The sequence below is a fragment of the Ovis canadensis genome, chromosome 10, assembly GCF_042477335.2.
Source record: "Ovis canadensis isolate MfBH-ARS-UI-01 breed Bighorn chromosome 10, ARS-UI_OviCan_v2, whole genome shotgun sequence".
NCBI lineage: Eukaryota > Metazoa > Chordata > Mammalia > Artiodactyla > Bovidae > Ovis > Ovis canadensis.
Window position 1 is genome coordinate 92,365,671 of NC_091254.1, and position 27,047 is coordinate 92,392,717.

At 41.8% G+C, this 27,047-nt stretch overlaps 1 protein-coding gene across 1 annotated transcript in view; it reads right to left on the bottom strand.

Annotated features, from left to right (window-relative positions):
* Positions 1 to 249: 249 nt before the first annotated feature.
* CCDC168 (coiled-coil domain containing 168) overlaps positions 250 to 27,047 on the bottom strand; it is a 36,318-nt gene continuing 9,520 nt past the window's right edge. Inside the window, exons 4-6 of the mRNA XM_069602132.1 lie at positions 5,104 to 26,314; positions 1,082 to 2,868; positions 250 to 979 (exon numbers count right to left, since the gene is read on the bottom strand). Coding sequence (XP_069458233.1) covers positions 337 to 979; positions 1,082 to 2,868; positions 5,104 to 26,314 — 23,641 coding nt within the window. The 3' untranslated portion in view covers positions 250 to 336. The remainder of the gene's footprint in view (positions 980 to 1,081; positions 2,869 to 5,103; positions 26,315 to 27,047) is intronic.

Genomic DNA, 27,047 nt, shown 5'->3' on the forward strand with positions numbered 1-27,047 from the left:
TCATTGATGGGCTACACTTCTTCCAAGTCACCCTGCAGTCACTGGGGTGGGGTGGGGTGGGAAGGGGGCTTTGGCACCTGGGGGCTTCTCCTCTGGGGGCTTATAAGGAGACAGCACAAACTAAAGAGAGCTCTCCTGCACGGCTAGACCAAACCCAAAGTCATTCTCTTTCCCAACACGCCCTCCCAGAACAATAGATTCAAATCTACTGTAGGATGTCAGTTTAGAAAACACTCCATGAGGAAGCCATTTGACTGAATACGATTTTATTTTGCAAAGAATATCATCTTAGCAACCAGCTGTCCTCTAGAGATGAATCTTGAAATGCTAACATTTTTAATGAACTAAGCTGAAGGACTCTAACAGTGATTCCAACAACTTTTTGGATGAGTTCCATATGCTGTAAGAAGTTGAAATCTTGGCCACCAGGGGAACTCTGAAGTTTCTCTTCCGTAAAGTTTTGGGGGGAATAGTCCAGCGAATGGTTTGGGGTATAATCTCCAGCGAGTCTGCTGGTATACAGGCATAAAAAAATGGCTGGTTTTGTTTTTTTTCAGAATGGAAGCTGATATCCTCTTGATGAGGTTTTGCTGATGATTTGTATTTACTTGGGAAATAATCTGGTCTTTCTGATGCATAAGCCCTCACATCCTTCCTTCTTGTGTGTTTCTCTTTACTCTTTGTATAACTGTCATCACATTCCCAAGGCATGCTGTTCTTTCTAAAGAAGTCCAATTTGGCCTTCCTTCTTTCTCTGCTTTCTGAATGCCTGTGAGGTTTGCCTTGGCTTTTTGCAAGATGTAATTTAATATTGGATTCTGTTAAGGGAACTAAAGAATTTTTCCCGCTTACTGTAGTCTGTGAAAGCGTCTCCCCATTGAAAGAGATGGAAGAGGATACAGATGGAACCTCAACGGTATTCAAGGAGCTGTGACACCACGGGTCAGGGGGCCGCATTTTGGAGGACCACCCACGTTTCCTGCTTTCTCGACATTCATGAGATGATGGCGTCATTTTGGAGGATGATCTGTGTTTCCTGCTTCTGTGGGATTCATAAGAAGGTGGTGTAATACTGGAGGACCTGTTCATCCTGCTTTTATGGGATTCGTAAGAATGGGGTGTCACAATTGACGAATGTTGTCGATGACCTCGAAGATGCTGGGAACCTGAATCTTCACTGTAAAGTGGTTTCAAACCCATTTTGACTTTCTTCTTCTTGTAGAGATTTTCCACAGGTATGCCTTTCTGTAATTCAAATAGAATAGTCTCCGCTTCCTGCCTTAAATAAGGGGTGGCATCTAAAAAGATACAGTCTTCACTCTCATGTACATCATGAGCTGAGCATTCCTCCAAGTTATCTGAATTCTCAATATCTGTCTGACTGTCAGTAAAATCTTCAGAATTCTGAATTGAATGGGAACCGCCTGCATCCTGAGCCTTTTTCTGAATCATTAAATCAACAGATTCATATGCACTTGTTTCTTGAAACCATACATGACATTGTTTATCTTTTTCTGGAGTCACATGAGATTTTAACTTAGAAAGAGCCATGGTATCTTTCTGCACTGTGCTGTGTTGATCAGGGTCAGGGGCACACACCTGGGTAGGTGCCAAGAAATTTCTGGCTAATGATGAGTTTTCATGGAAACTTTGTGTTTTGAAAGGGATATGTTCTAATGGTTGTGTATTAATGGAATGACCGCCACTTTCCCCACTGCTATCTACTTTTTTACATATTGCAACTGTCTGTAATTTAAGACTATGTTTGGGAAATACAATTGGGTTAGGGAACATCCTTGCAACTGGAGAACCCAGGAGAAAACGGAGGTATTTGTATTGTAAATCAAGATCTATTTGATGAAGAGAGTCTTCCTCAAAAAGTAACAAAACTCTGTTTCTTCGTTTTGGTACTTTGACCACAGAATGAAAACATTTAGATAAAGGTTTCTGTCCATCCTGAGCACTGGCCATTGTGTAAGAGTCCCTTACAATTCTGGGAAAGGCTTTCATTTGAATCTCCAGCGTCTTCTTAGAAAAGTGTATGAGGAGTTTGTTTTTCTCTCCTACTGAGCAGTTCTGGAGAATATGAGGCAATGTTTTCTCTCTAGGGGAAGTCAGTGAAGGTGCTCCACTTTCTAGCGCTTTCATCCTCTTTAACTTTGTAATGCTCACTGCCTCTTCACTACCTCTTGAAACATTAACAATCAGTGACTTCATACAATTGACAGGAAGTGAGTCTTTTTCGGATTCGTGTTTTAGGTTAAATTCTATAGTATCAATCCCTTCCAGAGGCAAAAAGAACATTTGTTTATGTCTTGGATAGAGCTTCCAACTGTTATGTTTTGAAACAGCCAATTTTTGATAAAAGCTGAACCTTTGGAAGGATTGTTTTACCACCTCTGGTATCAAATTCAGTCTTATTTCAGGTGCTTTCGACTCTAAATGATTTGTGAGCTTAACTTTTTCTTTGCAAGTAAAATTTTCTAAAATAGGTTTTGGCTGCAATTCAGGATGTATTGTCATGGATAGTGTACTTGGACCCCTTGTGAGACATTGTGACTTCCAATCAACAGGTTTATTGTCTTTTGCTTTTTCAAGGTTTTTAGGAAAAAACGTGTTTTGAATTATGTTTTTTATCTGGGATTCAAGAACATTTTTAATTGCTTCACAAATAGGAATCATAATTCCTGCACTTGGACTATATCCCACTGGTTTTCTTTCATTACCTTTAGCTTGTGGTTGAATAGGCACAGTTCCTAGAGAAATTTCTTGTTGCTGGACCTTTTGCATGGCTGTGTCCTGTACAAGTTCACTCTGATCCCTATGATCGAATGGCGAGGCACACCCCGTGATATCAACGGGTTGAGTCTCATCTTGTGGTTCTTCTACCCTTGGAGGAGAACTGTTCATATTTAGGGTGCTTTTCATGTGAGTTTCCACATTTTCCTTTGGATTTGTAGACATGATTAGACACCCTGTAGGTGTCTCAGTGGGTTTTGGTGCCTTTTCTTGCTGGATCATAAGCATGTCAGTTTCTTTTACGATCCTTTCCACATTTTCCTTTGGATCTTCAGACATGATTAGACACCCTGTAGCAGTTTCAGAGGGTTTTGGTGCTTTTTCTTGTCCAACCTTAAGGAAGTCAGGTTCTTTTACGATCCTTTCCGCCTTTTCCTTTGGGTCTTCAGACATGATTTGACTCCCTGTAGGAGTTTCAGAGGGTTTTGGTGCCTTTTCCTGCTGGATCGTAAGCATGTCAGGTTCTTTACCAATCTTTTCCACATTTTCCTTTGGATCTTCAGACATGATTAGACCCTCTGTGGGTGTTCCAGTGGGTTTTGGTGCCTTTTCTTGTTCAACCATAAGCAAGTCGGGTTCTTTTATGATCCATTCCACACTTTCCTTTGTATCTTCAGACATTACTAGACACTCTCTAGGTTTTTTAATGGGTTTTGGTGCCTTTTCTTGTTCAACCATTAGCAAATCAAGTTCTTTTACGATCCTTTCCACATTTTCCTTTGGATCTTCAGACATGTTTAGACACGCTATAGGAGTTTCAGTGGGTTTTGGTGTCTTTTCTTGCTCGATCATAAGCATGTCAGGTTCTTTTACGATCTTTTCCATGTTTTCCTTTGGATCTTCAGACATGATTACACACTCTGTAGGTGTTTTAGTGGGTTTTGGTGCTTTTTCTTGTCCAACCTTAAGGAAGTCAGGTTCTTTTACGATCCTTTCCGCATTTTCCTTTGGATCTTCAGACATGATTTGACTCCCTGTAGGAGTTTCAGTGGGTTTTGGTGCCTTTTCTTGTTCAACCGTAAGTGAGTCAGGTTCTTTTATGATCCATTCCACACTTTCCTTTGTATCTTCAGATATGACTAGACACTCTCTAGGTTTTTTAATGGGTTTTGGTGCCTTTTCTTGTTCAACCATAAGCAAATCAAGTTCTTTTACGATCCTTTCCGCATTTTCCTTTGGATCTTCAGACATGTTTAGACACGCTATAGGAGTTTCAGAGGGTTTTGGTGCCTTTTCTTGCTGGATCATAAGCATGTCAGGTTCTTTTACGATCTTTTCCATGTTTTCCTTTGGATCTTCAGACATGATCACACACTCTGTAGGTGTTTTAATGGGTTTTGGTGCTTTTTCTTGTCCAACCTTAAGGAAGTCAGGTTCTTTTATGATCCATTCCACACTTTTCTTTGTATCTTCAGACATGACTAGACACTCTCTAGGTTTTTTAATGGGTTTTGGTGACTTTTCTTGTTCAACCATAAGCAAATCAAGTTCTTTTACGATCCTTTCCGCATTTTCCTTTGGATCTTCAGACATGATTACACACTCTGTAGGTGTTTTAATGGGTTTTGGTGCTTTTTCTTGTCCAACCTTAAGGAAGTCAGGTTCTTTTACAATCTTTTCCACATTTTCCTTTGGATCTTCAGACATGATTAGGCACCCTGTAGCAGTTTCACTGGGTTTTGGTGCCTTTTCTTGTTCAACCATAAGCAAGTCAGGTTCTTTCATGATCCTTTCTGTGTTTTCTTTTGGATCAGACATGATGAGACATGCTGTAGGAGTTTCAGTGGGTTTTGGTGCCTTTTCTTGCTGGATCATAAGCAAGTCAGTTTCTTTTACGATCCTCTCCACATTTTCCTTTGGATCTTCAGACATGATTAGACACCCTCTAGCAGTTTCAGTGGGTTTTGGTGCCTTTTCTTGTTCAACCATAATAAGCGAGTCAGGTTCTGTTATGATCCATTCCACACTTTCCTTTGTATCTTCAGACATGACTAGACACTCTCTAGGTTTTTTAATGGGTTTTGGTGCCTTTTCTTGTTCAACCATAAGCAAATCAGGTTCTTTTATGATTCTTTCTGTGTTTTCTTTTGGATCAGACATGATTAGATGCCCTGTAGGTGTTTCAGTGGGTTTTGGTGCCTCTTCTTGTTCAACCATAAGCAAGTCAGTTTCTTTTACAATCCTTTCCACATTTTCCTTTGGATCTTTAGACATGATTAGACACTCTGTGGGTGTTTCAGTGGGTTTTGGTGCCTCTTCTTGTTCAACCATAAGCAAGTCAGTTTCTTTTACAATCCTTTCCACATTTTCCTTTGGATCTTTAGACATGATTAGACACTCTGTGGGTGTTTCAGTGGGTTTTGGTGCCTTTTCTTGTTTGATCATAAGCACGTCAGGTTCTTTTATGATCCTAGAGATATCCTGGCCTGGAACAACCCTTTCGTTTGTTTGTGGAGCTAGATTTTTATTTATTTCTCTGCTGAGGTTTGCTTCTGATTTGGTGTTAGGAAGTTTGCACGTTTGTTGTTTGTCTACCATGAAGGGCTGGGAATCCTGTGGAATTGTGTTTGTAAAATTCTGGTTCCCTTCTTTCACAATGCTTGAACTGTCCCTCTTCATAGTTTCACTAGTATTTGGTGATTTCTTCTGGAATTCTGAAATATGGGTTCTCTTTGCACTTTCTAGGTTTGTCTGAGATTTTACTGAGTCTTTAGTCTGAGATGGACTCACTGTGGAAATAGAAAGACTTCTGATAAATATTTCTGAGGCATCTCCTCTTCTCAAAGCTATTTTCTTTGATTTGTTAAAGTTATACTCTAATTTCTTTCGATTGCTTGGAGTACCTCGTCCCGTGTTGCCTAGAATCTGTGAAATTGGATGTTTTCGGATTTTCATATTTAAATGTTTGGGGCCCAATTCTCTTTTCAAGTCTGCTATTGTTAATCTGCCTTTCTGGCCTCCTAATTTGGGAGAAAGAGGAATATAGGCATAAAATGAATCCAGAGCATGTTTTTGAAGCATTTTTTGTAGTTGAACGTTATGTTTTGCACTGGACACTTCTAGTTCCTTTTTCTGTTTTTGCTTGATTGGGCATCTGTTTGCTGTGGGAGTGATTACCTGAGTCTTAACCTGAGGCTCCTCTGCCTTTAGAGATGCTGTGTTCAGGTTTACGGTATTGCTTGTGTCCATTTTTATTGTCTCCTCCTCCAGATTAACAATGGTGTGTTTGTGCATTTCTATTCTGTCCTCTTCTAGACGGACAGCTATGTTTGTATCTATTCTTAATATCCCTTCTTTCATTTCTAACTTTTTTTGCTCCAGATTTCCAGTAGAGCCAGTGTCAGTTTCGTCTTTTCCCCCCGCATCTCCAGATTGAAGTGGAAAAATCCAGGAGGAAACAGACTTCTGAAGCGCTTCTAGACTCTGTGCCTCTTTATCTGGAACAAGCAATGTCTGCTCCTTTTTCCTTCTTTGGGCATCAAACTCTGTCATACCCGTTCGTATTCCCGGGCACACTGTAGTTTGCTTGCACACATCTATTTCCAATGATGTCCTTTGCTTTACATGTTGCAGTGGAATTTTCAGAGAAAGATGAGAATCCACTCTGGTCTTTTGTCCACTCCCAGACTGCAGCACCACTTGCTTTTTCATGACAATTTCTTGATCTGCATTTTGGAGTGCATCTGACTCTGTGAGATTCATTTCCTCAAGGGGTTCCTTTATCTGTGGTGCTAACACATTGGGAGGGGACATTTCCTTTGTTTTTCCATTGTTTTGTCCATCTTCTTCTGGCTTATCCAGTTTACACAGATCTGTAGATGCTGGAGATGCTTGTGATAAAGCTTCTTGCTGGTGGTGGACATCTTGCTTGGAAGCAGAAAATCCTTCTGAACTGACAGGGGAGCCGAGTGTGGCATATATTTCCTTGGATAATTTCCTTGGCAGTGAAACCAGAATGTGAGGACTTATCTTATGGTTTAAGTTATTCATTATTTCCGTTTCTTTCTTCAGACTTTCAATTTTAGTGAGATCCATCATGGGGAAGGAAAGAATTGTAGCCAAAGTTTCTGGTTTGTATTTTTCTTGCTGAGCCTCTGACCCTGCAAAGAAACATTCTAGCCTTTTCCCACTTTTTATAGTACCATACCCTGTGACATAAAAGTCCTCCTGCTGTGAATTTGAAAGTAACTGACTCACATCTCCTTCAGATTTGACTTGCAGAGGTTCCCTCCTTTGCTGTACACTGATCACAAAGTTTGATGTCCACTGTTGCATGGCGTCTTCTGGCACTGAGCATTCTGCATTTTTAACTATTTCCCTCTCACCAGCAGCTGACTCTCTCATTGCTGTTTTCTGAGTATCTGATGTTTCCTGGAGATGTTGCTGTGAACCAGAGGATCCTGTGATTTCTGGTGTGTCTTTGTCTGTTTTGCTCCCTAAATCTAAATAAAGAGGTGCAGAAGGGATAGAAAGAAAAGTCCTTGTCAGGACCATACTTGGTTCATCTTTATCTTTGTGTACTTTTTCCCCTGGCTCTTTAATAACATTCAACACAAATTTCTTTGTACTAAGGACATCTGGAATTGGTGAAATCGCTGATTTTTTGTGATGGGTCCGTAGCCTCATATCTACATGTTTCACATCAAGCTTTTTTTCTTTCTCTGACATGCATTGTTTTCTTTTTATTACATCACCGCTGATTCCCTTTGTATCTGTTCTTCTCTTTGCATCTGATAATGCTGAAATCATTCGTGGAAGTAGAGAGGGTTTATTAATTCCAAGCTTTCCTTCATCTACTTGTGTGCCTTTGTCCAATTTCAGTTTAGTTGGAGGTGTGGCAAGATAAATATTTCTTACCATCTTACCAGGTGGTTTACCTCGAGTTTCCTGTTTCTTTTGCTCTGTCCCTCCAAGGTTCAGATACAGTTCTGATCTGTGGAGTGTATATGAAGAAGGCGATTTCTTGGACTTCAAAATTATATATTTGGTGTGCATCACACCTCTCCTATCTACTGATTTTTCTCTGTCCCTCTCTTCTTTCTCAGGAATAGGTTGTTCCTCATTTTGAACATCTTTCCTGGAATCACCACTAATTGAATATGTATGTATCATTTGCCCTGCCTTTGATATTCTCCCCAAAGCAGACCTTCTATGTGCTAGCATTTCCTCATCAACTTGTACTTCTTTATCCAGCTTGAGGGCAGAGAGATATGGTGATGAAGCAGAAAATTTGGTCAGGTTTTGACCATCTTTTGTGCTATCACCATGAATTGAACCCCTATGTACTATTTCCCCTGCATGTGAAGTTCTCCCCAAGGCAGACCTTCTACGTGCCAGCATTTCATCGTCAACTTGTACTTCTTTATCCAGTTTGAGGGCAGGAAGACATGGTGATGAAGCAGAAAATTTAGTCAGGTTTTGAACATCTTTCATGGTATTACCACTCATTGTCTCTGTATGTACTGTTTCCCCTGCATGTGAAATTCTCCCCAAGGCAGACCTTCTACGTGCTAGCATTTCATCATTGACTTGAACTTCTTTATCCAATTTGAAGGCAGAGAGATATGGTGATGAAGCAGAAAATTTGGTAAGGTTTTGACCAACTTTTGTGATATCGTCACTAACTGAATCTGTATGTGCTATTTCCCCTGCATATGAGAGTCTTCCCAAGACAGACCTTCTACATGCTAGCATTTCGCCGTCAACTTGAACTTCTTTATCCAATTTGTGGGCAGAAAAAGATGGTGACACAGCAGAAAATTTGCTCAAGTTTTGATCATTTTTTGTGATATCACCACTAATTGAATCTGTATATGCTGTTTCCCCTACATATGAGAGTCTTCCCAAGACAGACCTTCTACATGTTAGCATTTCGCCGTCAACTTGAACTTCTTTATCCAATTTGTGGGCAGGAAGAGACAGTAATGAAGCAGAAAATTTGGTCAAGTTTTGGTCACTTTTTGTGATATCACCACTAATTGAATCTGTATGTCCTCTTTCCCCTGCATATGACAGTCTTCCCAAGACAGACCTTCTATGTGCTAGCATTTCGTCATCAACTTGTACTTCTTTATCCAATTGGAAGGTGGGGAGAAATGGTGATGAAGTAGAAATTTTGGTCAGGTTTTGACCATCTTTCATGGTATCACCACTAATCGAATCTCTGTGTACTATTTCCCCTGCATATGCTACTCTCCCCAGAACAGACCTTCTAAAGAGTGCTAGCATTTCGTCATTGACTTGAACTTCTTTATCCAATCTGGGGGCAGAGCGATATGGTGATGACGCTGAAAATTTGGTGAGGTTTTGACCATCTTTTGAAACTGAACTGAACTGAACTGTGATGTCACTACTAATTGAATCTCTGTGCACTATTTCCTTTGCATATGAAATTCTCCTCAAGATAGACCTTGTATGTGCTAGCGTTTCATCATTAACTTGTACTTCTTTATCCAGTTTGAGGGTTGGGAGAGGTGGTGATGAGGTAGAAATTTTGGTCCAGTTTTGAGCATATTTCATAGTATCACCACTAATTATCTCCGTATGTACTGCTTCTCTTGCATATGACATTCTCCCCAGAGCAGATTCTCTACATGCTAGCATTTCATCATTGACTTGGACTTCTATATCCAACTTGAGGGCAGGGAGAAATGGTGATGAAGTAGAAGATTTGGTCAGGGTTTGAGCCTCTTCCGTGGTATCACCACTAGTTGTGTCTGTATATAATTTCCCTCCAAATGATACTCTCTGCAAAATAGACCTTGTACGTGCTAGCGTTTCATCATCCACTTGTACCGCTTTATCCAATTTGAGGGCAGAGAGAGATGGGGATGAAGTAGAAAATTTGGTCAGAACCATACCTGGTTCATCTTTACTTTCCTGCATCTCCTTTCGTTGATGTTTGGGAGACACAAAGTTTCTTCTTTCTACTTCGTCCTCTTTCTTGTTCCGGGGCAAATATTTTTCTTTGCGGGGACTAATGACAGTATCACTCGCCATTGACTCTACATGTATCACTTCCTCAGAACTTGATGATTTCTGGAAGTTTACTGGGAGCAAAGAGGATCTTGGTAACATTGACATGCCCTCTTCTCTTATGCTGGTGTTTTCATCAAGGCAAAGAGAAGAAGAGAGAGCAGCACAGGTCTCAGTGTGCATGGCATCACCTGGCTCCTGTTTATCTTCCCAAACCTTCCCTTTAGTTTTTCCCTGAAGGTCAGTTAGGTTGTGTGTAAGTATAATAGGTGATTCTGCTTGTGGGGGAGGCAATTTTGTGATTCTTATCACGTACCTCTCTCCTTCTGGTGTATCAGATTTAAGATATGGTAGAGTCAGTAAAGAAGTACAGATGTTTTTCAGTCTTGTAGCTAGTTCACTGTCCTCTCTCTGTACCATTTTCTTTTGCGTTTTCATTTTGCACTGTGATTCTTTGGTATCACATCTGTGTGAAAGTGGTAATTCTGTTGCCTTTCGATGCACAGATATTGGAAGCACTCTGTCTTCATTATCTGTTTTGAGTCTAACTTTGTTTTTTAACAAATAACCATCAAATGACTTAGCATCTGCTTTTGTGTTTAGGTTGAGTGGATCAAAAATCTTCAGTGGTGGAAAACAGGATTGCGTTATTCTTTCTGCATCTTTCCTTTCATTTCTGCTAGTGTCTTGTCTCAGGGAAGATGGAGAAGGTAAGGAGGCACGAGTTTCCCTCAGAACCATTCCCAGCTCACCATTGCCATCCTGCATTTCCTTCCCTCGCTCTTTGACATTCAAAGGCAGTCTGTTTCTACTGAGCAAATGTGTAAGTGGGGATGTTTGGGCTTCCACAGCTGTGATTTTGGGGTGTTTTCTATCTTTCTCATCTTTTCTTTTTACTCTGATCTCTGTCTCTGTATACGACACACGTCCGTTAGCTCTTACTGTTATATTACACGAGCTAATACCTTGACTGAAATCTGCATGCCTGATTTTCCCTGCACCCGATAACTCAAGGAGCTGAAATGGTGGAGAGAATCCCGTGACTGCAGGTGAGTGTTTGTCGTCTTTGATTCCTGCATCCAGTCCACGGTCTGATGGAGAAGGCAAGGCAGGAGGGGTTTTTGTTGGAGTCACACCAGGCTCTCCTGCTCGCTCCTGCCCCCGTTTTGCACTCTCCTCCGCGCTTGGGCGCGCTTCCTTTCTCCTGCTCAGAGCATCGTGCTTGGCGACACCGAACACATCATGGGGGGATGACGTCTTTGCCTTGAAGTCTGAGCCACTGGCATGCACCGTGCCTCTCACAACTGTTGTGTGTGCTCTGTTCCTTTCTGTTGGTGGCGGATATTGTTTTTCTTTCTTTCTATCAGTTGACTTTAGAGGTGCTTTCTGTACTGAAGGCCGTGAGGCTTGGATCTTGAGATGTGGCCCAGAGTGCCTTAGGACTACTGGACCACGTTTGTCTTCTTTTATCGTGTCAGATTTAAGATGAGTTGAGGAAGTGACAAAAGGGCAGATTTTGCTCAGAATCACAACTGTGTCCCTTCTCCCTTTCTGCTCCCATTTCACTTGCTCCTTAATGTTCACTTGCAGTTTCTTTGCTTCAAGCATACGGAAAAGCGGGGATTTCCTTACCTTCAGAGATAAGGACTTGGGATGCATTGGGTCCCTCACAAAAATATTTGCTTTATCCTTTTCTTCCCACGTCATGTATTCTGTTCTTTTTGAATCGCTTGAGATCTCACTCAGAGGTGACACTGTATATTTTAACTCCTGTGCATCTGATGACTTCCTGCGCCATAACGGTGGAAGACAGGATTTAAGAGCTCCTTGGTTCTCCTTCTCGCCTTTGATTGATGTAAACTGAGGTAGACAAAGTCCGGTCAGGACCTCATCTAGTTCACTTTTTCTTTCCTGTGCATGACCCAGGTTTTCTCGTCTGTTTGTTGGTTTATCTCTAGTCTGGGGGCTGTGGCTCCCAGGGTTACTGGGAACGTGTGGAAGTGGGAACTCATTTGCCTTGGAACTTGTTTCTTTGGAGTACCTCATATAATTCATATTGGCTGTTTCTCCTTGATCCTCTCCTTTCTGGGGCATAAAGTCCTTTGCTGCTTGTACATCACTTATGATATCTATCTCAGTTGACTCTCGATTTGCTTTTTTCACTATATCTGATGATTTCTGGTGGGGTAGTTCTGAACAAGAATATCTTGTTACTTTAGCTCTGTCATCTGCTTCTGTTATTCTTGTGTTCAAGTTAAAAGAAGTGGCAGGTCTGGAAGTACAGATCAAAATCACACTTGGTTCACCTTGAATTCTATGTATCTTTTTCTTTTGTTCCTTGATGTCCAGCTGGATTTCCTGTGAAAGTGGTGAATTCTTTTTCTTCGAAAGGAGGACTTCTTCCATATTAACTCTCTCCTCTTCTCCTTGGATTGCATGTTCTGTAGCTTGTTTTACCCTGTTTGAGATATCACCAGAAACAGACTTTTCATATGCTACGTTTCCCATATCTGATGACTCCTGGAGTTTGGGTTGTAGAAAACAGGATCTTGTTTTTCTTAGCAAGACTGCTTCTCCTCCCCTTCTTGTGTCCACTTCAGAGTAAGGTGGAGAAGAGATGCAAACACAGGACTGTCTCTGAATCCTGACTTGTTTACCTTTATCTTGCTGCATCTTTTCCTCTTTTTCTTTGATGTTCAACTGCAGTTCCTGGGCAACTGGAGACTGGTTCACCTCCAGAGGCATTCTTTGGGGATGCCTTATCTCTTTCAAAGCCGTGTCCACTCTGTCTTCATTTTCCTGTGACATATATTTTGATCTTGCTATATTGCTTAAAATATCGTCAGTTGGCTCCTTACATGCTATCACTGCATCTGACAGTTCCTGGAGGGTCAGTGATGGAGGGCAGAACCATGATACTGTTTGTGATGCCGCTTCTTTTACTCCAGGACCCTGCTCCAGGTGAGAAGATGGAATGGAGGCATGGGGCTTATTCAGAACTACATTTCCATCACTCTCATCTTCCTGTATCATTTCCTCTTGCTCTTTATTGTCCCACTGCGGTGCATGCGGTGTGTGTTTGAAAAGTTTTTTCTTTCTTTTAAAAGTGGCCCTTTTGCAGTCCCTTTTATCTTTCACATATACTATATTGTCTCCATCTTCCCTCTTTTGCTGTGGGCAACGTTTTGATTCTATTATGTTGCTTAAACTTTCTCTGTTAATTGACTCTGCAAATGACGCTTTCCTGATATTTGATGTTGCCTGGAGCTTTAGTGGTGGAAGGCAGTTCTGTGGTATTCTTGATGAATCTCTTCCGCCTTTTGTTCTTAAATTCAAATCAAGAGGTGACAGAGATGGTACAGAAGCAAACAAGTTTGTCAGCTTCACACCTGACATACCTTTGCCTATCTGCCCCTCGCTCTCTTGCTGTATAATGTTCAACTTCCCTGGCGATTCCTTTTCACTGAGCATGTGTGATCGTGATGGTTTCTTTGCCTTCAAGGTAATGTTGGGATCCACTGTTCCTTTCACATCGACTCCCTTTATTCTAATCTCCTTTCTCTGCGATATAAGTTGTTTAATTCGTTTTACATTATTTGAGGTAATCTCATCAGCTGTCTTTATATTCAGTTTGAGAGAAGAGATGGGCTCATATACATTTGTCACAACCAAATCAGGTTTAACCTTTCTATGGTTCAAATTTACCGTTTTCTCTTTTATCTTCCTTGGCAGTTCTGGTCTGTTGCCTGGACCACCACAGTCAGTGGTATTAAATATGTTTGAAAATATCAATTTCCCCCCAGTCCTTCGGGTGGATACTATGTCTTTCTCAACTTCTTGTTTTAGGTCATTCTTCTGTCTTTTATTTTCAGGCAAAGGAGGCATATGGCTAGAAAGAGAATGTGAAAAAAATCCAGGTAGACATACCTCTTTTCGTAGTTTTTTTCGACATGCTTTACATAAGTGCACCTTCTTTCTAACACTTAGCTTGGGGGAGCTAACTTTTGTTATTGAACCAATTGTCTGCTCCCCATATAATAATTTCTTTCCTTTTATCAGTGAGACATTCTGATATTTTGCAGTTTCACTGGATGATTCTAGAGGTGACCTTGTATTGTGTCTCGTCGTTTGCGTTGGAGGAGTTGAGGGTACAGTCCATTCCAGGCCACACTCACGTTGAGTATTTAGTTGTTCTTTAGAAATCAAGTCTAATCCTTTTGTCCTGCTCGACACATTACCTACTTCGGATAATGCTTCTTTCGTCTGAGGCGTTAAATGCGGCAGGAGCCAGGGATTGTTTTGAGGGTAAGATGTATGCTCAGAGGGAATTCTCAGGGAGGGAAAATTCTCAGAGGGAATCAGTAGGTTCTGCTGCTTTTGTTCCACGCTGGGTAAGTTCTGTCCTTTTTCACTTTTTTGTGTATATCCAAAAATAACATCCATTCCTTTTAATGCTTCCTTAGCCTGTGGAGTTGAATATTCGGAATGCATCTTACTTGTGTCATCAAACTTTGCTTCTTGCACTGAGATATTAGCTTGGTGGAGACCTGCTTGGGGGTGAGATGTGGACTTTTGAAGGGTCTCAGGCACCCATTTCTCTTGCTGGCCTCCTTTTCCTGTAATATGTGAACAAAGTACTTCTGTACTTGGAGTATACTCCACAGTGCTAACTACTTCTTCCGATACTGTCTTTTCATACGGCATCTTACTTTGAAATAATATATCTCTTGAAGGATCAGAAGCAAGATTTGGCCAAATACGTTGTATGCATTCTGGTTGCTCTTCTGTTCCTGCACCAGGCAAGCCAGTTCCTTCTGTGTTTGAACTGTGGTGCCTTGGACTATTGACGTCCTTTGCTGCCTTCATTACTCCTGGCAATTTAATCTGAAATATATTCATCATAGAATGAGAAACAGATGTTGGGAGAGCCTTGCGTGTACTTTCCTGTTGATGTCCTTTTCTTCTTCCTGAGCACGGAGGTTGATCCACTGGAGTATCTACTGTGTCTGATGCTTTCTGGACCACTGGACTCAAAACCGCTGAACTCATTCCTTTGGCTGAGATTTCTTTCTTTCGCCTTTCAATATGGAGTTGATACAATATGCAAGAGGAAATGAATTCCAGAAGATTTCCTTTCTTCTGGTTAGAACTGTTTCGCTGCTCTGTCCTCCCTTGTTTGGAACAGTTTATTTTCTGTTCATTTGATGTTAATAGAAGGTTCGTTACCTTTGGCATCTCGGTTTCCCATAGATTGATGTCTGAAACAACAGGGATGCTAACTTTTTCTTTCTGTGTTGCATTTCCTGCCTCTCTCACATGAAGTTCCCCACTGGGGCAAGATGCTGAATCCAGGAGACGTTCCGGAATGGGATCTGGTTTCACGTCTCCGATCTCCACTGCAGGTGTATATTGCTGGGCTTCTGCGTTTGCACAAAGAAATGTCTGTCCTTTTGAACCTTGTAAGGTATCAGTTTCTCTTAAGCCATCTCTTGCCAGTTGATTTGGAATGGTATTTTCCAAATAAGAGGTTTCCGTAATGGAGTACAAAGTAGGCTCCACCAGTGTCCTTGAATTACTTCCTTCTTTCAGCAGATTCTGTTCCTTGCAAGTCTTCTCTTGAGAAGCACCTGACTCTGGAAGACACATATTCTGTCCATTCGAACTTAAAGAAATATCTGTTTTCTCAGATACTTCCGTCCTCTGCGGAGTTGACACCGGAGGTTGGGCCTTGTCTCTGTCTCCCGCCTTTACTCCCAGGGCGATGAGGTGCTGGCGCTGTGTGTGTACTCTTACTCTTGAGATGTCAAATGTGGTGGAGCAGCTTGCTCTCTTTGGTGAAGGTTGAGCAGGATGTGCTTCTCTTTTCAAATTTACTGTGTATTTGACATGGGTGGGGCTCTTCTTCAGTTGCTGTCTCATCACGAATCGATATCTACACTGTGGGAAGAGGTCCAGCGAAGCAATTTGGCAATTTTCTTCTTGCTTTCTGATACACTGTCTCGGGGTTTTCCTATTTCTGGATTTGGCACTCTTAGCAAGAGACCGTGAAAATGCTATTTGTCTTGTGTTCAGCGATTTCTCTGGCCTTGGAGGCTTGCCTTTCTCCCTTTCCGCTTCCATCAACTCTTGAATTTGAGGTGGAATAGACTCAGGGTCACAGATAGTTTTCAGAGAGAATTCTACCTCAGTTTTATCTTGCTGGAACCCTGGCTTCTGCTTCTTGGTGTTAAACCTTGTCTCCTTTTTGTGGCTTTGGGTTCCATGCCCTGCTGTGTTATACATCAGGGAAACAAACGGTTTCTTTGCCTTTGATTTTACCTGTTCAGTAGGCACAGTGCTTTCCACACCTGCTGCTTTCGCATTAGCTTGATGGTTTAGGATTTGGGGGTATGGAGGTGTATAAGAATAAGCAGAGTTCTGGATGTTTCCTGAGACACATAGTTCTTGCTGCTTCTTTTGTAGAAACTCAAGTGACTGGGTATATTGTGAAGGTGTTCCAGACAAGACCTGTTGTTCATACTCTTTTTCCTCCATACCTTTTGCTTTCTTTAGGGCATTTCTCTTTTCAGAAGATTCTTCATAGTTATTCGAGGTGTTAGGTGACTGCTCCATTTTTGTATGTGGTGGAATAGATGGAGAAGCATCTGTAGATTTTAGGTCTGTGTTTAACACAGCTTTCTCTGTGTGTGTGTCTAGCTCCTGTTCTTTGTTAATGCTTAAAGCAGCAGGACCTATGGCATTACATGACTGTAAAACCACTCTGTCTTCGACTGGCAGCTGAGTGTGTGTTGGCTGTACAGGATTAAACCCTGATATTCTGTCTGCCTCTGTTTGGAATCTGCTTTGCCTTCTAATGTTGGAGGTATCCACTTCGAAGTAAGTGGCATTTGTATACATATCAGTTGCATTTTTACCTGAGTGCATCTCTTTCATTTTGGTTTCTACCTTGGATCTAAATTTCGTCCTCTGTTTTGTGGCAGATTGCCTACTGATTTTAAATAGCTGTGAAATGAGTGGCTCCTTTTTTTTCATCACTGAACATTTGCGTTTCGGTATGATTTTCTCTTGCACTGCGTTTATCTGGCTTTCAGAGTCAGATAAAACAGGCATGAATAAATCGAAAGGCCCCAGGAGAACTGTGGCTAAGTTTTTGTCCAGCTCTGCCTTTTTCTCTGTAACAAAATCACCTAGATTTTTGTGAAGTGTTCCATGGTTATCCAGACTGTCCCTCACTGCTGTATCAAATGAGAGTTTATCAGTCACTAACGTGGTTGGTGGACTCTTAGCTCCCTCGCTGGCATGGAATAATGTCTCTCTCGCACCTTCATTCCATCGCTTCTCTCTTGCCTCGGTCTTCAGTTTGTGGCTTTTCTCTCTATGGTTTCCGGTAAGACACCTCGTGCTATCAAGCTCCTGTAAAGCTGGCAACGTCCCTGCCTCCAGAGCTGCCTGCTTGGGACTCATTGTGCTTTTCTCGCCTACAGCCTCTGCTGTATGACTCTGGATCTCAGGCTCAGATGAATCAAGGCTGGAGAAACCTAAAGGCTTTAAGACTGTTCCCAGTAAGTCACTCTGACTCCTTGCCTTTTTCTTAAAAATAGGATTATCTTGTTTCCTCCTAGGATTTCCATCCCAGACACCATCGCAATGTAAGGAACCAGTTTCTGATTTCCTAGCTTCTGGAAATGGGGTCTTTAGATCTGCCATGTGTTGGATTTCCTCTTGAGTGTGAAGAACTTTCTTCAGTGTTTGGACTCGAATTAAAGTCATCACGCTTTTAGAGACAGGCTTTAAAATAGTTTTTCTAATGTGTTCTTCTTGCCTCATGTTTTGTGCCGCACAAGACAGATCCCAAATACTTCTACCTTCTGAACTATCCAGTTTAGGTTTTGATTTGCAAGGGCCAAGATTTTTCACATGATGAGAAGTGAAATGGAGATGTTGGCTCTCGTGTGGAACTGATTCTGCTGATATTTCTGGGACGTTTTCCTCTTCCTTCTCATGTGGCACACTCACTCCCCCTGTGTTGCTGGATCTGCTTTGTGTATCAATCAAATTGGCCTCCCATGCTTCCCCAACACTCAGTGATTTCTCTAGCTCTGGGCAGGTGTGGTTGTGTGTTTGTACTCTTGGTTGATCTGTCCCTGTGGTGAGTGTGCTATCAATTTCAATATCTATCTTGTTATCCGTTGAAACAGGTGTGAGAGATGAAAATGCATCAGCTATACATTTATGTTGTTGCCTGTCTTTTATCACAGACTTTAAATAGCATTCCTGTTTCTTGTCACAGTACTGATGACCATGCTCAGTGATATTAAGCACCTGTGAAAAAAGAGGCCTCTTTGTCTTCATGGTTATATATCTGGGACCCATAAGATCTTTCCGTTCTGGAAATTTTAGTGCTTTTTTCTGCCTTCTAGATTCAGACAAAACAGACGTTGTGGATATTGTTAGTAAATCTCTTTGCAACTCTTTATGTTTCTTGACAATAGAACCACCCACTTTCCTTCTACAGCTTTCAATAGGTGAATCTCCAAGCGCTGAGATCCCTGACTTGGGAAGTGGGATATTTTGATCAGCTGCGTATTTTGTTACTTTTTGAGTTTTTATGTCTTTCTCTTCTCCAGGTTGTAGGGGAGCTGGACTGGAAGCATCCAGCCTCCTTGTGGGATTCCCAGCAGATGGAGTCCTACACCCTGCCTCATCAATTAAAAGACCATCGACCATCGCTTTCTCTCTTTTTACACATGAAATCTTTTCACTTTTTCTATGCAGTATGTTTGTATATGGTGGGATGTTCTTCTTCACCTTTTCAGTTTGAGATGGAATTATCAGAGGAGAACAGATAGACTCCAATATATTTTCTGAAACTAGTGTTTGCTGCTGCATGTCTTGCTCTGTAATAAGCATATTTTCATCTTTTCTACTTTCTGTTTTGAATGCAACTTCCTTGCCCTCTCTTTCGTTTTGCCGTCCTGACTGAGATGTGGTGCCCAAGGCGCTGCACCTTTTACACACTCTTTTCCTGTCCTCTGGTTTTAGCTGTATAATACTGACTTCGACTGGGTCTTTCTTGGCTTTCCGTTTTTTATGTGTTTTGGTGGCAGGTGAAACAGGTGTAGGTGAAAAAGAAGTATTCATAAATATATTTGACATACTCTGAGATAACTCTTTGGCCATGTTATCAAAGGTGTAGACCAGTTCCTTTCCATGGCTGGGGGCACTGGGACTAGCGGTATTAGTTGTCTTCAAAACTGATGCCATCTGGGCTTCCCCAGTTTGAGACGTAGGGATCAGTGCTACATTTCCCAACCCTTTAATTTCAGATGAATCCGGCCTGGAGATACCGAAAGACTGTAGGGCTCTGCCTTGTAAATCCGTTTGTAATTCTTTCTTTCCCTCTGGACTAGAACTAGCAGGTTCCTTTGCTGGGTCTGTTTCAGGCAGGACGTCACTTGGTACCTTAATAGCTAAAGATTCGCCGAGTGATTTGTCTGTCACTGGAGATAAAATCCTTGACCTCTGTGTTTTTGTCCTTTTTGGTGCCTTCTCAGACGGAAGTGAATTCAAAATAGAGGAAGACACAGAATGCAAGACACTTTGTGCAAAAAACGTGCGTTGTTGCAGCTCTTCTGCTATGGTTAGTGATTCTGGGATTTTTCCCCTTGCTGAATACTTCCGTTTGAGATCGGATTTCACACATCGAGCCTCCTTAATATGGTGAGCACTGGAAGTGAGGTGCTGGAAATTCCGAGGCGTTGCTTCTCCACCGTGGCCTTTGAGTTCCTTCCAGGCCTTTTCCCTCTCGGCCCTAGAATGGGGACACGAGGCTCCCCCTCCATCTGGCCAGTGCCCTTGCCGTTGTAGCTCAGGATGGAACCTTGTCTTCCCTGGCATGTCTGTCTCTACTTTGGTTCTGTTATGCACCTTCATGTCCAGTGAAACTGACATGGGAGAGGAAGTGGCCTTTGGCGTGGCTACTGCCAGTGGCTGACCTTGTTTCCTCATGGTTTTGAGCTTGCCTTCAAATTGCCTACCACGGCTTGGCGCACCACATTTTGTGACATTAAATGTCTTGGAAATCGGTGTCTTCTTTGCCTTCAAAGTGATACATTTGGGCCTCATTTTATTTATATTGTCTGTAAGTTCTGAGTGGTTTCTCTCTCTTTTCGACACAGGTAAAGCAAGTGTGGCTGCCTCCCAGAACTCCAGCATTGCTGCCAGCAATTCTTGGGCTCCTCCTTCCTTCCTCTCTGCAGTAACATCTTCTAGCGCCCCAGAGGATTTTATCTCAATCAAAAACTCGATGATCTGTGATCGCAGGGCTTTTGAAGGGATGGTTTTCAGACAGCCATTCCCAGGGATGTTAAATATCTGTGGTGCCTTTCTTGCCTTCATAACAACACACTTGGGACTCATTTTACTTTTTAAGGCTCTACATGTAAATGTCTTTCTCCCCTGTTTAGGGTCAGGGGGATCAGGTGTGGCAGTAGCTGAAGACTCAGGGACAGGTGCTTGTAAATCTTCTTTAAACTCTGACTTTTCCTCTTTACCATGATCATCCAGTTCTCCCATGTGGCTCTTATCACTTGGGACGTCACATTTCATTGTATCAATTACAACTTGACCGGTTAGTGATTCGTTTGACTTTAGAAGAGGAAGGTTTGAACTCGCTGACCACACTGTGCTGTTTTGTGTCTGCTGGCTGCTCTTTGGCTGTGTTGCCTGCACTGGATCTGGTGTGCGCTGGGGGATGTCCTGTTTGGTAAAAAACAGAGTTTCCCCACATCCTTTGTTTCCTGGTTTTTGAAGCTCAAGCTCCTTCGTCTGGTCTGAACAGAGTATGAAATGTTGGCTGTGCTGTGGAATTACTTTTAGTAACATCTCCTGTTCACTTTCTTCATCTTGAAGATCATCTTCTTTGGGATCATCTGGAGTCATATTCCCTTCATGTGGGGGTATATTTTGCATTACTTGTTCGGAACTGAGTCTTTTTTCTCCTAACATGTCTTTTCCCCCTTCTCGGTCACTATATCTATTAATGGCAGAGATGATGTTCAGGAGGGAGTCCCTGCCCTCTGCCATTTTTGTACCCTGACCTACCTGTCCCATTTTGGTGCTCAAGTTATATCCCAATTCTTTCCTACGATTTCGTCTAGCACCGCCCTTGATATTGAGCATGTGTGAAATGGGTGGTTTCTTTGCTTTTAAAATTCCACATTTGGGATTCATCAAGATTTTCATGTCTGAATATTGTTTGAAGTTTCTCTTGCCTTTGGATAGAGATAAAGCAGCCATGCAGAAATCTAAAGTCACTTTCTCTTCCTTTTCAGTTCCACCAGCTTGTTCCTTTTGATGGTTTGCGTCAGATGGAACACCACCTTCTCTTGCAGAAAATATTTTTTCATCAAACTTTGCTTCTCCTGACGTTGGAGGAAAAAACCTAGCATCGCTTTCTAGCTTTCTCAGTTGAAATGGATCCAATGTTGGGCATGAAGCAGAGCTCAAAATACTCTCTGCAAAATGTGTTTGTGGTTGTACATGGATATTTATACTTCCTATTTGTTTCTGCCCCTCATCTGATTTGATAAGGTCCTGATCCTGCTCCTGATATGTACTGAATATGAAGCCTTGGCCACTCTCTGGAATTGGTAAATCTTGTTCCCCTGCCCCCTTCTCCTTCCTGTCTTTCACACTGTTAGGTAAAGTACTCATATCCACAGAAGCTGGGCAACATACTTTTCTTTCATTGGGTGATTTCTCTTGCATTTGCGTATGATCAAGCCTTGTTATCCCTTGGGTATCTGTCTCCACCTTTAATCCGATGCTCATTTTGGTGTTGGGCCAAACAGGCACCCTGGAGAGAATGACAGGTGAACACATATCTCCTGTGTTTTTATTTTGCTGTAAACCCTTCATTTGAAAATTGCATTGCAATGCCTTTCTCTGCCTGTCAGGGAGCATACACAGAGTGGATAGGTTTTGTTCTCTCATAGCTCTGTTTCTACGACTCACTGTTGTTTGCTTTCTTGCTAATTTTAGTGTGTTTTTCTTTCTTTGAGATTTAGAAATGAAAGTGTCAACAGAACCAGAGGACTGCAAGAAGGTCACTTGCAAACTTTCTGGTAACGCTGAATTTTTATCCACAGAATAAGAACCTCGTTCCCTTGTAAGATTTCCACCAGAGGCTACGCCACACTCTGTTGGAATGTTCAAAAGTTTTACAGGTGATGAGTTCCCTGCCTCGGGAGGTAGAACCTCCAGGCCCGCAGGGGCTGTTAGGTCATCTTCTGGTTTCTTGGTCTTCAGGAGTTCCTTAGCTTCTCGAGGACCCATCTGGACATCAGTCTGCAAGGCAGCTTGTTTAAAGCATGTTTGGTGCTGTGTATCTTGCTCCTGTGTTAAACAGTGCAGGCCTGCATCTGGTTCAGCAAGGTGAGTCTCCTTTCCTCGACATCCATTGATCCAGAGGTACTGGGTATGCTGCGGAGCTGTTATTAGCAAAGTCTTTTGCTCCTTTTCTTCTACATCTTGTCCTTTTTCTTCTCTGTCACAGAGTGCATTACTCTCATCAAAAAAATCAACATACAGTGGTCTCTCTTCAATGGCTAGGCCCCGGAGCTTTGGTTGAACATGGGGGAAGCTCTTTATCGCTCCTGGTAACCTGCTATGCACAGGAGAGTAAAGGGTGTTTAGAAATTCATATTCCAGTCCATTAGCTTGGCCGATCTTTTTGAACTTGGCCTTAAAGTCAGATTCCAGTTTCTTTCTTTGATGACCTGTGATATCACACATTTGTGAAATGGATGGCTTCAATGCCTTCATAGGTACAGACTTGGAGTTCACTCTACATTCTATGTGTGAAAATCTTACTCTAGTTTTCTTCACTTTAGAATGAGATAAGACAGGCATGTGGCAATTAAAAGTCTTTGGGAACATTGCTGGTAAATCTTTGGGTTGTTCCACCTCCATTGCTGCAAAACAGTAATCTGTTTCCCTGGTATCACTTCCATCATCTGGTACATCACTTTCTCTTGTTTGGTTTAAAGGGTCTCCAATCAGTGATTTTTCTGATGTGGGAGCAGATATCTCAGAATCATCTTCAGTGCATCTTAAATCTGTGGGTGCTATCCGGCTTTTCTCCATATTCTCAACATGAACTGGGCCTGTTGTGGCCATGTGAATAGGTTCTGCCATGACTTCTGCAAATGCGATTGGTTGTTGCATTTCTTTCATGGATTTGAGCTCTTTCTCTGGATCTTCATCCAATCTGAGGTTCCAGAGATCCTCAAGGACTGCTTCTGGTGAAGCTTCCTGGTCCCCACTTACTTCCTCCTGCAACCGAGCTGCTTCTACTGTGTTTCCAGAGTCACTTCCTTTATTAATGATATCTAAATAGTCTTCTTCTCTTTCAGCTTCTGATGTCTCTTGTTTTAGCTCGGTATGACCGTGATTCCCTATGTTTAATCTGCTGTGCATTCTAACGTGGGGCAAAATAGACAGGCAAGGGTCAGTAACATTCGGAAGCATATCTGCCATGGATTTATCTTGAAGTATGAGTTTAATCATGATTTTGAAATTGCTTCTTAATCTTCTTCTGTGACATTTTGGTGGCTTTTTTACTTTCGTAATCACACATTTGAAACCGAGCACATTTGTGGTTCCTGATTTTTTTTTTCTGATTTTCTTCCTTTTCAAATTTGATAAAGGAGGCATGTGCCTATGGAAAGACCCCAGGGCAACTTCAGGTAAATCTCCTTCTAAGTCCTGCTTTTCTTCTGCAGTCTGAGCATCCAGGAACTTCTCAGGGCTTCCACCCAAAGGGACACCACATTCTGTTGATTCAGTCAAAACTGGCAAGCTCTCGAACATGGTGAGAGGATGCACTGGGTCTGCAGTTTCCCTGCCTGTAGGTCTGTCTGTGCTTTGCTTCACCTCAACTTGAAATGGATCCATCACGGGGTGTGGGTTAGTCTCCACAGTTGTCTCTGTAGAGAGAGTTTGTGGGTAAACATCGAGGTCTTTATTTTCAGTGGTGCGACCTTTTGAACTATTCTGTCCTGGTGCCAGTTGGACAGACGTGGGCTTCTGCTGTAGTCGTGGGCTGAACCTGAAACCTGGCGTTAGCTGCAAAGCTGCTTCTTGTGGAGCCTGTTGTTCTTCCTCTCTGTTGTCTTCTTGTGGTTTTTTAACTAGACAGTTCTTCTCAAAGGAAGAATATATTTTCCTGTCGTCTGGTAATTCGTCTGGCTTTACTGTGGAAAAACGAAGTCCTATTTCTGATGTATCCAGCTTGGTTTTCAATCCACTCTGCATTTTCATACGAGGTGGTAAAGAAAGGGCAGTGTGAGTGGCCTCATGAAACGCAGGAGATATTCGTTCATCTTGCATATTGTTAATCTTGCTTCTAGTGTTGCATTCGAGTTCCTCACTTCCGCTTATGTCATCTTCCATCACGTGAACTCTTAATGCGTTCTTTTCCTTCTCAGTTACATCCTCTGGCCTCTCCTGAATTTCTACAACTGCTGGTTGTCCACTGCTTTTATGCTTTTCGGTTCCTAGGGGAATGAACAAGTTGACGTCAGAAGACTCCAGAACAATTTCAAGAAGATCTTTTCTGTCTGTATTCCCCTGTGAGAAGCATCTTTGCATTTTTGATATACTCATTGGTAACTCCTCTCTGCTTGAAAGGGCAGGATTTGAATTCTCTGAACCTCGTAGGTCCTCCCATGTTTTCATGTTTCTGTCTGACTCCATCTGGGGAGAGGAAACACATTTCTGCAAAGGTTCTGATATGGCTTCTTCTAAAGGTGTCTCTTGCCTTGCTACAGGCAGGTCAGATGTTGTTTCGCTATCTGGGGCACAAGACTCTCCAATATCCATTTCCTTTGGATCTTCAAGAGACTCTTTATTCATCCTGTTTGTTTCTATTAATGAAGGACAAGGTACTTTCTGTTGATAAGTATTGACCATGAAAGACTGTTCTAGCTGAGATGGAATTTCTTGTGAAATGTTTTCTGGTTCTTTATTGTTTCTGCCATGCTGCTCTTCATTTTCAGTACTCCCCATGGTTCCTTCTTCCTCAACAGACCCTATGTAATTAACTTTCTCTGCACATAGTGACTGATCTGGTTTCGGCAGAAAATCTCTACATTCTGTTAAACGTGGAGTGAATTTTGCTTGTCTTTTCCTGTAATACTTCCTAATATAAGGAGGGACAAGCTTGAAAGCATACGTAAAATGCAACGCTATACCTGATACACCTTTTCTTTGATGTAACTCTTTCTTCTTAGTTTTATGCTCATATCTTAACTGGCTGCACTCTGAAGTGTGACATGCTGTGGTCTGAAGTACCTGTGAAACTGGTGTTTTCTTTGACTTCTGAGGCAGATCTTTGAGGCTAAGTTCACTTTTACTGTGTGAGGTTTTTCTTCTGTTTTTCTGCCTGGTCATGAGAGGCAGTGAGCCATATGAAGGAGACTGGTTTAATGTTGAGGAAGCGATTTGTTTCTGGCCTTCACTCTTAACATGCTCTTGTTGTGGCATCACTTTATCAACTGAATTTGGGCTCGGAGGTAAAACCAGATGTCTGGCATCCTTTAAAATAGTGTCTTGCCCTGGGATAGAATATTTAATCTTGTTTGACTCTTCAGACCAGACAGAATCCTGGGCCTCATCTGAGTGTTTCGTATCAGACCCTAGGCCCTTGACTGGATCTTGAGTCTCAGCAGACTGTGGAACTTGGACCAGATGTTGGCACCCATCCATGTCTGCAGTCTGGAAGGAGTCTTGGGTGCTGATAGTAAGTGGTTCCCTCACCAAATCTTGAGGCAGAGCAAAATAGCTGGCCTCACTCTCAGGCTGCCTGTTGACTGATGACTGATTGTTAAAAAATTGGTGGGCTTGACCAATAAATTGGGCTTTGGAAAATCCTTGATTCTGAGTAGCCTTTTGTCTGGAAAAAGAAGATTGTGCTTGGGGAGAATGTTGATCCTGAATCAAGGGCTCTAGAGAGGTTGAGGACAGAGAGGTGGTAGTTTTATTCTCTAATGTGGCTTTGGATTTTGGAGGGCTTTGATTTCTCACATTTTCTTCCAGAAGTCGGACTTGGTCTCTAGAAAGAAACAGATGGGCAGGAGGGCATGGTGCCACATCTAGATCTTCACTTTCTACAATGATTCTCGAAGTTCTTGAAAAGTTAAAGTCAGAAGAAAATGTCCTGTTTTTACTTCTATTACTTTTCATTATGGAAAATAATTTCTTAGATGAAAACTGTATTGTTTCGCGTTCATTTTTAGGGCACCCGCTACACCTTAGCAAAATTTCCTGTACTTCCGAATGAAATAGTGACAAAGATGATGAGCTAGTCCCATTTGAAGATGTCATATGACTTTCGCTAAAGTGACTTACTCGAAATCTACTTTCACTGGTACTTTCCCCTGGTGGTTCATCTGGTGGTGGAACGCTGTCTTCAAAGTACTCTTCATTTCCTTCAGATGTAATTGATGAAGCATTTGTTCTCTCTGAATAGTTATCAACTCTGAAATATAAGAAAACAGTGAGTCAACTGTCACTGAGGACCTATTTCATATAAGAACTCTCTTTGAAATTTAAGGAAATCCAATGTAGTATATGAAAACATAGTTGAATGTAGAGATAAGTTGGGAAGTCATTATCCACATTACAAAATAATTCATTACCTAGTTGCATTCATTCAATAAATCAATCCACTGACAAAGTGAAGTAAGTTATTTTCATATCTAGGAGAATGAGGGATTTTTCCCCACAAAAATCTGTCCAAAAGTCTACTTTTGACTGTCTATTTTGACAAAGTTGCAGATTAAGATCATATCCTTTTACAAGGAATATCAGTTTCTGTTCTCTGTATGACAGTTTTGATAAGAATGAAAACATCCGTATGGAAATTTAAGAGGTACAACAGAACAATGCCCAATGCCATAAACTATAGCTTTCTATAAGTCCTAATTATTTAACAGCTGTTTGTTTTTGATCAAGAGAAAAGCCTACATTTTAGGGTAATGCTTCTCAGCATAATTTTGGTTTAAATAATTATCATGAAAGAAGGCGATAGAAGATGAAGATGGTTGAATGGCATCACTGATTCAATGGCCATGAACTTGGGCAAACTCTGGGAGATGGTAAGGGACAGGGAGGCCTAGTGTGCTGCAGTCTATGGGCTGACAAAGAGTTGGACACAAATCGGTGACTGAATAACAACAAGAATGATTACAGAGGGCTTTCCAGGTGGCTCA